This window comes from Triticum aestivum, chromosome 2B (assembly GCF_018294505.1).
Source record: "Triticum aestivum cultivar Chinese Spring chromosome 2B, IWGSC CS RefSeq v2.1, whole genome shotgun sequence".
NCBI classification, from domain to species: Eukaryota; Viridiplantae; Streptophyta; class Magnoliopsida; order Poales; family Poaceae; genus Triticum; species Triticum aestivum.
In genome coordinates, this window is record NC_057798.1 from 449,267,050 (window position 1) to 449,277,425 (window position 10,376).

General features: G+C 53.7%; 1 protein-coding gene across 1 annotated transcript; it reads right to left on the minus strand.

Annotated features, from left to right (window-relative positions):
• Positions 1–8,092: 8,092 nt before the first annotated feature.
• On the minus strand, positions 8,093–9,874 carry LOC123045373 (uncharacterized transmembrane protein DDB_G0289901). The gene has a single exon (XM_044468401.1). The coding sequence runs from the start codon at positions 9,577–9,579 to the stop codon at positions 8,458–8,460; it is 1,122 nt and encodes a 373-aa protein (XP_044324336.1). The 5' UTR covers positions 9,580–9,874; the 3' UTR covers positions 8,093–8,457.
• Between the last annotated feature and the right edge of the window lie 502 nt (positions 9,875–10,376).

Sequence of the window (10,376 nt, forward strand, 5' to 3'; positions counted from 1 at the left end):
TGGGAGGAAAGTAGAACTCGATGAAGTACTACCTCTCGAACGGGAAAGTGGTGCAGCTCAGGAAAATGTTCCTGTGATGCCCACACCAACTGAAGAGGAAAACAATGATGATGATCAAGGTACTTCGGATCAAGTTACTGCTGAACTTCATAGGTCCACAAGGACACGTTCCGCACCAGAGTGGTACGGCAACCCTGTCCTGGAAATCATGTTGTTAGACAACAATGAACCTTCGAACTATGAAGAAGCGATGGCGGGCCCGGATTCCAACAAATGGCTTGAAGCCATGAAATCCGAGATAGAATCCATGTATGAAAACAAAGTATGGACTTTGACAGACTTGCCCGATGATCGGCGAGCGATAGAAAACAAATGGATTTTTAAGAAGAAGACGGACGCGGATGGTAATGTTACCATCTATAAGGCTCGACTTGTCGCTAAGGGTTATCGACAAGTTCAAGGGATTGACTACGACGAGACTTTCTCTCCCGTAGCGAAGCTGAAGTCCGTCCGAATCATGTTAGCAATTGCCGCATACTATGATTATGAGATATGGCAGATGGACGTCAAAACGGCATTCCTTAATGGACATCTTAAGGAAGAGCTGTATATGATGCAGCCGGAAGGTTTTGTCGATCCTCGGAACGCTAACAAAGTATGCAAGCTCCAGTGATCCATTTATGAACTGGTGCAAGCATCTCGGAGTTGGAACATTCGCTTTGATGAGATGATCAAAGCGTTTGGGTTTATGCAGACTTATGGAGAAGCCTGCGTTTACAAGAAAGTGAGTGGGAGCTCTGTAGCATTTCTCATATTATATGTAGATGACATACTCTTGATGGGAAATAATATAGAATTTCTGGACAGCATTAAGGCCTACTTGAATAAGTGTTTTTCAATGAAGGACCTTGGAGAAGCTGCTTACATATTAGGCATCAAGATCTATAGAGATAGATCGAGACGCCTCATAGGTCTTTCACAAAGCACATACCTTGATAAGATTTTGAAGAGGTTCAAAATGGATCAGTCCAAGAAGGGGTTCTTGCCTATGTTACAAGGTGTGAGACTGAGCTCGGCTCAGTCACCGACCACGGCAAAAGATAAAGAAGAGATGAGTGTCATCCCCTATGCTTCAGCCATAGGATCTATTATGTATGCCATGCTGTGTACCAGACCCGATGTAAACCTTGCCGTAAGTTTGGTAGCAAGATACCAAAGTAATCCCGGCAAGGAACACTGGACAGCGGTCAAGAATATCCTAAAGTACCTGAAAAGGACGAAGGACATGTTTCTCGTTTATGGAGGAGACGAAGAGCTCGTCGTAAAGGATTACGTCGACGCTAGCTTCGACTCAGATCTGGATGACTCTAAGTCACAAACCGGATACGTGTATATGTTGAATGGTGGAGCAGTAAGCTGGTGCAGCTGCAAGCAGAGCGTCGTGGCGGGATCTACATGTGAAGTGGAGTACATGGCAGCCTCGGAGGCAGCGCATGAAGCGATTTGGGTGAAGGAGTTCATCACCGACCTAGGAGTCATACCCAATGCGTCGGGGCCGATCAAACTCTTCTGTGACAACACTGGAGCTATTGCCCTCGCCAAGGAGCCCAGGTTTCACAAGAAGACCAGGCACATCAAGCGTCGTTTCAACTCCATCCGTGAAAATGTTCAAGATGGAGACATAGAGATTTGCAAAGTGCACACGGATCTGAATGTCGCAGATCCGTTGACTAAACCTCTCTCGCGAGCTAAACATGATCAACACCAGAACTCTATGGGTGTTCGATTCATCACAATGTAACTAGATTGGTGACTCTAGTGCAAGTGGGAGACTGTTGGAAATATTCCCTAGAGGCAATAATAAAAGTATTATTATATTTCAATGTTCATGATAAATGTCTTTTATTCATGCTATAACTGTATTATCCAGAAATCGTAATACACGTGTGAATACTTAGACCTCAATATGTCCCTAGTGAGCCTCTAGTTGACTAGCTCGTTGTGATCAACAGATAGTCATGATTTCCTGGCTATGGACATTGGATGTCGTTGATAACGGGATCACATCATTAGGAGAATGATGTGATGGACAAGACCCAATCCTAAGCATAGCACAAAGGTCGTTTAGTTCGTTTGCTAGAGCTTTGCCAATGTCAAGTATCTCTTCCTTAGACCATGAGATCGTGTAACTCCCGGATACCGTAGGAGTGCCTTGGGTGTATCAAACGTCACAACGTAACTGGGTGACTATAAAGGTGCATTACAGGTATCTCCGAAAGTAGCTGTTGGGTTGACACGGATCGAGACTGGGATTTGTCACTCCGTATGACGGAGAGGTATCTCTGGGCCCACTCGGTAATGCATCATCATAATGAGCTCAATGTGACCAAGGTGTTGGACACGGGATCATGCATTACGGTACGAGTAAAGTGACTTGCCGGTAACGAGACTGAACAAGGTATTGGGATACCGACGATCGAGTCTCGGGCAAGTAACGTACCGATTGACAAAGGGAATTGTATACATGGCTTGATCGAATCCTCGACATCGTGGTTCATCCGATGACAACATCGAGGAGCATGTGGGAGCCATCATGGGTATCCAGATCCCGCTGTTGGTTATTGACCTGAGAGCGTCTCGGTCATGTCTGCATGTCTCCCGAACCCGTAGGGTCTACACACTTAAGGTTCGGTGACGCTAGGGTTATTAGGAAGACTGGTATGTGACTATCGAATGTTGTTCGGAGTCCCGGATGGGATCCCGGACGTCACGAGGAGCTCCGGAAGGGTCCGGAGGTAAAGATTTATATATGGGAAGTTGTCAAACGGGCAACGGGAAGTTTCGGGGTCATACCGGTAGTGTACCGGGGCCACCGGAAGGGTTCCGGGGGTCCACCGGGAGGGGCCACCCCTCCCGGGGGGCCACATGGGCTGCGTGGGGCAGGGAGCCAGCCCCTGCTGGGCTGGGCGCACCCCCTCCCTTGGGCCCTTGCGCCTAGGGTTGAGGGGGGGGAACCCTAGAGGGGGCGCCCCCTTGGCTTGGGGGGCAAGCCACCCTCTCCCCCTCTCCCCTTGGCCGCCGCCCCCCTCTAGATGGGTTCTAGAGGGGCAGGCCCCCTTCTCCCTTCTCCCTATAAATAGAGGGGTGAGGGGAGGGCAGCCGCACCACCCTCCAAGGCGCAGCCCTCCCCTCCCCAACACCTCTCCTCCTCCGTTGTGTGCTTGGCGAAGCCCTGTCGGAGTACTGCCTCTCCACCATCACCACACCGTCGTGCTGCCGGTGGAGCTGTCTTCCTCAACCTCTCCTTCCCCCTTGCTGGATCAAGAAGGAGGAGACGTCTCCCGTCCCGTACGTGTGTTGAACGCGGAGGTGCTGTCCGTTCAGCACTTGGTCATCGGTGATTCGAATCACGTCGAGTACGACTCCATCATCACCTTGCAAGCTTCCGCACGCGATCTACAAGTGGTATGTAGATGCAAACTCACTCCCTCGACTCGTTGCTTAGATGAACTCATAGATGGATCTTGGTGAAACCGTAGGAAAAATTTTAATTTTCTGCAACGTTCCCCAACACACGGACATGACGAGGAGCTCCAAAATGGTCCGGAGGTAAAGATTGATATATGGGATAATAGTGTTTGGTCTCCGGAAGGGTTCCGGAATTCACCGGAAGGGGTTTCAGATGTTTCCCAAAATGTTCGGGTACGAGAACAGTTTATTTGGGCCAAGGGGTAAAGCCCACGAGGCTTTAGGAAGGTGCAAAAAGAGTTTTGCGGAGGCCAGGGGGGCAGACGCCAGGGACCCTGGCGTCTGGTCCTGGAGTCCGAGAAGGACTCTTGCCTTACGTGCCAAACCGACTTTGAGGAGGCTCTTTTTCCAAGAAATGACCCCAGGGCTCAACATATAAATAGAGGGGCGGTGCTAGCACCCTAAACACATCAAGAATCACCAAGCCATGTGCTATCAACCCCGCCCCCTCTAGTTTATCCTTCCTCATAGTTTCCGTTGTGCTTAGGCGAAGCCCTGCGGAGATAGCATCACCATCACCGTCACCACGCTGCCGTGCTACCGAAACTCATCTACTACTTCGCCCCTCTTGCTGGATCAAGAAGGAGAGGACGTCATCGAGCTGAACGTGTGTTAAACGCAGAGGTGACGTACGTTCGGTACTTGATCAGGACGGATCGTGAAGGTGTACGACTACATCAACTGCGTTGATGAACGCTTCCGCTTAGCGATCTGCAAGGGTATGTAAATGCTCTCCCCCTCTCGTAGCTATACATCTCCATGGATAGATCTTGCGTGTGCGTAGAAATTGTTTTGTTTTCCCTGCAACGCTCCCCATCAAGGGGGGTGAATGAAGATAGAGGAGAAGCGGCGGGGAGCCCTGCTGGATCGCCGGAGGTGACGGAGACACATACTTTCGACAGGGGTGTGGCGTGGTGGCCGGGGTGGTGGAGCGGTGGCGACGGCAAGAGAGAAAGAAGGAAGGAGAGAAGATGGGGAGGATGGAGTCGCAGGCTCCAGGAAGGGTTTTGGGTGGACCTGGGGTGTTGGATTTGTACGTTTCACGTGTCCAGACTCCCACAAACCTCCCCCACTTTTGCCTCAATTTTGCGGGATAAATCATGTCCAGACCACTCCGCGGACTGATACATGACCACGTTGGATGGCTTTCATGGTCAGACGGTTGCGGGTGGTTTACGTGTCTGCCTTAGAGATGCCCTAACAAGGGCATCTCCAATCCCTCTACGGACGCGTCCGGATGTGGCCGCGGACACATATCACACTAGTGACTTGGACGTTGTGAAAGTATATGAATGACATCATGTTTAACGATCATTCACCCTCAGCTGACGACGTGCTCAAATATATCGATGTTGAAGGCCAAAACTAGAGGGTGGCTAAGCTGTTGCGGGTAACAGGATCACTTCCGGTTAGTGGATATCGGTTGGATAGTGGTGAGTAGTTTGCGTGTTGGCATTTTTATGCCATGGATGAACTGTAACTAACTTTCTACCTTATTAGCATCTTCTATCTATGATCTCGTCATTCATGATGTATCCTTCAAAAAACACAACCACAGATGCTGGAATCAGTCATCCAACTATGCGCATCAGACATACACCAAATATGAACAATGGGATTGGGTTAGGCGGATCCGGACAAGGCATAAGGGTTGTGAGGGCATATCATCCAACTGATAGTTGGTGAAGCGGACCTTCGCATGATGTTCGGACTACCACAAAGCTCTCATAAGTTTGTTCCAATTTAGTGAAATTGGGATATGCGAAGGTGTACCCATTGGATGACAAAAAATATCCGAACTAGCGTGTCCGAACCTTTGCACGCGTTCCGAGGCATCACATTGAAGATGCCTCGAGAGCATCTACAACCGGAGCCTCCATATCTCCCCAAACGGAGTTATTTACCCAAAACCACCACATTATGGCCCCACATGTCGGTACCACGTTTAAGGCACCACGTTTAAGGCAGGGCACAAAAAACCACCAACAATGGGGCTAATTTGTAACGCGGAGCACTGATAGTCTAGTAAGCTTGCGAAAACAGCGAAAGTGACAAGTTGGCCCCACATGTCGGGCTGACGTGGCGACGACTAACCGCTTTGACCAACTGATGTGGCAAATGAGATGCGGACCCCACCTGTCAATGACTAGACAGTCATCTTCTTCCCAAATCTCTCTCTTTGAGGCATTCCATCAAACAGCTCTTAGGCGCCATTCATTTTCCTCTCATGCCGGAGAGAGCGAGCAGCTAGCACGTTCGCCTCTCCATGGAGCGCCGACGGCCGCGTGCCCAGGCCGACGAGGAGCAGCGCGCAGCCTTGCTGCGCCGGCCGACGAGCAGCGCCCAACCCCGCCGCGCGCCCAGGCCGACGAGGAGCACCCAGCCTGCGCCGCGCCTAGCCTCGCCACGCCGGCCGACGAGCAGGGCCCAGCCCCGCCGCGCGCCCAGGCCGACGAGGAACACCCAGCCTGCCGTGCGCCCAGCCTCGCCGCGCCGGCCGACGAGCAGCACCCAGCCCCGCCGCGCGCCAAGGCCGATGAGGAGCACCCAGCCTGCCGCGTGCCCAGGCCGACGAACAGGAGTCCGCTTCTCCATGGAGCGCCGACGGCCACGTGCTCAGGCCGGCGCGCCAGCCAACGAGCAGCTCCCAGCCCCGCCCCACCGCATGAAGGCTCATGGCCGACGCCATGGCAGCGGCGCTTTGGCCTGCGGGGTGCCCACAAAATGTTTGATGAAATGCCTATAAAAAAAGGAGGTAGAAGTAGAAAAAAACAAATACTTGAGTCATTGACAGGTGGGACCTATTGTCCAAGTCAGCAAATTGTCCACATACGCACGCCACGTCAGCCCGACATGCGGGTCCAACTTGTCAGTTTCGCTGTTTTCGCGACCAAATTCCACCGTCAGTGCTCCGCGTTACAGATTAGCCTCATTCTTGGTGGTTTTTTGTGCCCTGCCTCAAATGTGGTACCGATCTGTTACCCTAGCCCATAATGTGGTGGTTTTGGGTACGCTAGGAAGGACTGCTCGGTCACTCCACGGATAGAAAATTGCACCCAACCAGACCTTGCATGTCAGTCCAAACGATCCGAGCTGACTGGCACTCACCATACCTAGCCCATATGTGGGCGGATATTGGGATGGTCAAACGCGTCCGCCATGTTGGATCTGGCTCATGCTGACCCACATTGACTCCTCGAATATGCGTCTCTACCCGCATCCGGGATCAAACCCTAGGCACTCCACTCCTCTCTGTTCCAATTCTACTTTGCACCGCTCTGGCCCCAATCTTCTCGCCGACAATCTTCGGCCTTCTCTGGCATGGCGGGCAGTGAAACCGAGTTCGGCAACTCTGGATCCATTGCTAAGACCTCGTCCCATGCGAGTGCAGGGAGAAGTTCATCGTCTGGATGGCTCTCCACCAATCCCATGAGGAAATCCTAGCTCCGCAGTGGGGGTCGCTCCGGCGGGAGTCCATTGCGTCTGCATAAGTGGCGCTTGGATCCCGCGGCGCCGGCGGCTTGAGGCGCGTGACCGTGGCGGAGCCAGGGCGACAAGCACCCGCTGAATGTACCTCCGCACCTAGCCGGACGACCTCGGGCTTGCGTCACAATCCTTGCGGTGGAGCCTCGTCCCCACAACGTCAGGCTTAAGAGTCTGAGGTCAACGTCGCGAGACGACACGGACGCGACCATGGATACATCGAGGACCGGTGTTCCCGTTGTGCTAGGAAGAGGGCAAAGGCAGCCGTGAAGGTCGAGTCGCACGCCACGTCGACCGAGGATACCTTCCGTGCCCGCATCCACGCGAAGCGGCAAGCCGAACAACGTGTGCCCTTGTAAAGGAGCAAACCCGGGCAGTTTGTGCCCCTTGCGTATTGTCCCCAAAGAGAATGAGGAGGCTGATGACGGTTCGGACATTGAGCAGACCCGGCTCGATTCGTATTGCATCTTTGACCGCTACTTACGTGACGAAGATGGCAATGACTAGGACATCCGTAGGTGAGCTTTCTCGATATCTCTAGTTTTTAGAAAACGGAAGTTTCTTGCTAGTTCGATGGAATGGATGACGAGTCCCTATGCTATATGTGATCTAAATGAACTCGATATCTTAGGTTTTCTTGATATCTCTAGTTTTTAGAAAATGGAAATTTCTTGCTAGTTCGATGGAATGTATGATGAGTCCCTATGCTATATGTGATCTAAATGAACTCGATATCTCAAGCTTTTAGAATATGCCAATTCTTGATAGTTCGATGGAATGTATGATGAATCCCCTCCGCTATATGTGATATAAATGAACTACGTGTGTTTATTTTTACGTTGCGTGTGTTTATTTTACATTGCATTGTTATTTTTACCATTGCGTGTGTTTATTTTACATTGCATGAGAGTGTATGAATTTAAGGATTTGCTAAGAGGAAGACGGTTATAGACGTGGGCATTTGAGATTTCAGGGGCTACTACTTTTGACGGGTCCGGTTGTAGATGCTTTAACAGGTCACCCGTAGTATATAGTGTGGTAGCAGTATCATGGAAAATGAATCAAGGCACACAAGAGCAAGTACAGAACTGATGGACCAATTGCCAAATTTCTCCTTTTCAATTCAATGCTCATGTCCCGTCTCCAACACAGCACACGAATGAATTCAACATAAAACATCTCTATTTCCACCACACCACAGGAGAAAATCTCGAATTGGAACAGAATTACAAAAATGAAAGGCAAGCTAGAGCTTAATCTGCGGCCCATTCCATCCTTCACCTTAGGAGCAACTTCTTAGGACTCGAATGGACATACCAGAACGAAGAACGGGAGGAATTTTCATACTAGTAGAAGCAGCAGTAGTAGTATAGTTCGAGAAGAGCGATGATTTAATAACCGGCCATTGATCGCGGAGTGCGCAGCTGCAACAATCCAAAGACGAGGCTAACTCGTCGCCACCGCCGATCCACCTGCCGTCGCGGATGCCGACATGATGGTCTTGCTGGACGTGGAGCTCGTCGGCCTCAGCGCCCTCATGGGGCTCGCCAGCGCCCACGCCCAGCCCCGGTGGCTCCGCGTGCCAGAAACCCTCGTGTTGCCGCCGGCGCCGGCGCCGCTCCCGCCGTTAGGCGCGGAGAGCCAGTAGGAGGACGAGGCCGGGGGCGCGGCGCCGATGCCGCCGAAGAACCCGGCGCACTTGATCCTGTGCTGCTGCGTGTACTCGTAGTCCTCGTCGCCGTCACCGGCGTCGCGGGCGCCGCCAAGGTGGCCGAGCGCGCTTCCCTTGGGCTTGGGCTCGCGGTGGGACTCGACGCGCCGGAGCGCGCAGTCGCCGAAGCCGGTGGAGAGGCGCTCCAAGAAGTCCCCCGAGAAGCTGCGGCTGCCGCACCCCACGGAGCGCGAGCGCGCCACCTTTCTCCCGAATGACGAGGACGACGACCCCTCGCTGCGGCGGCCGGGGCTCTCGGGCTCCTCTATCGCCTCCAGCCTCCGCCCCAGCGATGCCGACGTCGCCGAAGCCACCGACACCGACTTCCTCCTCGCCGACGCGGTGCCCTCCGCACTGGCCAGAGACGACGACCCACTCCGGTGGCCGCTGGAGGAGGAGGGGTAGAGGAAGGACCAGAAGCTCTTCTTGCGGGGGCTGTCAGCGGTGATCCCCGACGACAGCGGCGGCTCCTCCGGCCGCGGCGCGACGGACTTGCTCCTCCTGAGCCCACTGGCGACCGGGGCGGGCGCCGAGGACGAGGTCTTGCCCTTGTGCGGCGGGATCGCCATGGCAGAGGCGGTGGAAGAATAAAGAGACTCAGAGGCGAGCCTGTTGGGCGGAGGGGTGGTCGGGGTGACGGAGGAAGGCGGCGGGTGGAAGGGGCTGGACTTGGAGGACGAGACCAGCATGCCAAGCTTCTCCTGCAGGCAGAAGGCGCAGATGCCACTGCCGGCAGCCACCCCTGCGGCCGCCGCGGCGCCCGGCGGGTAGGGATGCTCGCTGCAGTACGCCACTTCTTGATCCACCGCAAGTACCGCCGCCGGGGCCGCCACCGTCTCCGGCGCTTTCTCCTCCATGCCCGCTCTCCTCGCCTCCTGTGCTATGATGATCTTGGTAATGCTGTGCCGGATCTGGGCCGCGAGAAGAGCGGCTCAGTTGCTCTCTTGATGCCGATCTGCCGCGGCAGCTGGTCCGAAGGTGGAGGCGCGCGGATGGGAGTGGGGAGCTTGGGGGATGGAGAGGGGCACGAGCGCGCAAGCGGATGCGGATGCGGTGGCAGAGGAGAGCATCGATGGGAGGGGGCGGCGTGGTGGTGCGCCTTATTTTAGCGCCAGTCCCGCCTGCTTCTTTTTGTCCGGTTCGTGCGGCCCTAGCCGTGACAAGGCTCGGTCATCGCATCGCATCGCACGTAGAAGAAGAAAAAAAACGAGGCTCGGTCAGGGTGGGCACGTGGGGGTGGGCAACCCTCTGCGACCGCGCGCGTGGCTCCACTCCACTTGATGCGCGCTCTGTCTCTCTGGAGTATAGTAACAACGGATCTTAAGCAGAGTGTCAAGTAAAAAATAACTCGAAATTACTGGTGCCGTGCCACTGGGACGAGACGAGACCATGCGTGATTGCACGTGCGACAGGTTGATGAAAAAATTACTGTAGTGGATAATAGCGGTGCACAGTGGAAAAAGGTTTACGTTAAGCTTCCCGCCAAAACATACTAGTACATACACGGCACGCGATGCCGAATCAAGAGCCGCGCCCCTGTTCCATTGACATTGTTCATTCATTGGTGTCGTGCGTATGTTTCTGCGTTGCAGCTAGCCGCCACCGTCGTCGTCGGTCGATGCCCTTGCCTGTTGGCAGTGGTCGCCACACATAC

Coding starts and splice junctions, on each gene's coding strand:
- LOC123045373 (XM_044468401.1), bottom strand. CDS start 9,579: ATGGAGGAGAAAGCGCCGGAGACGGTGGCGGCCCCGGCGGCGGTACTT.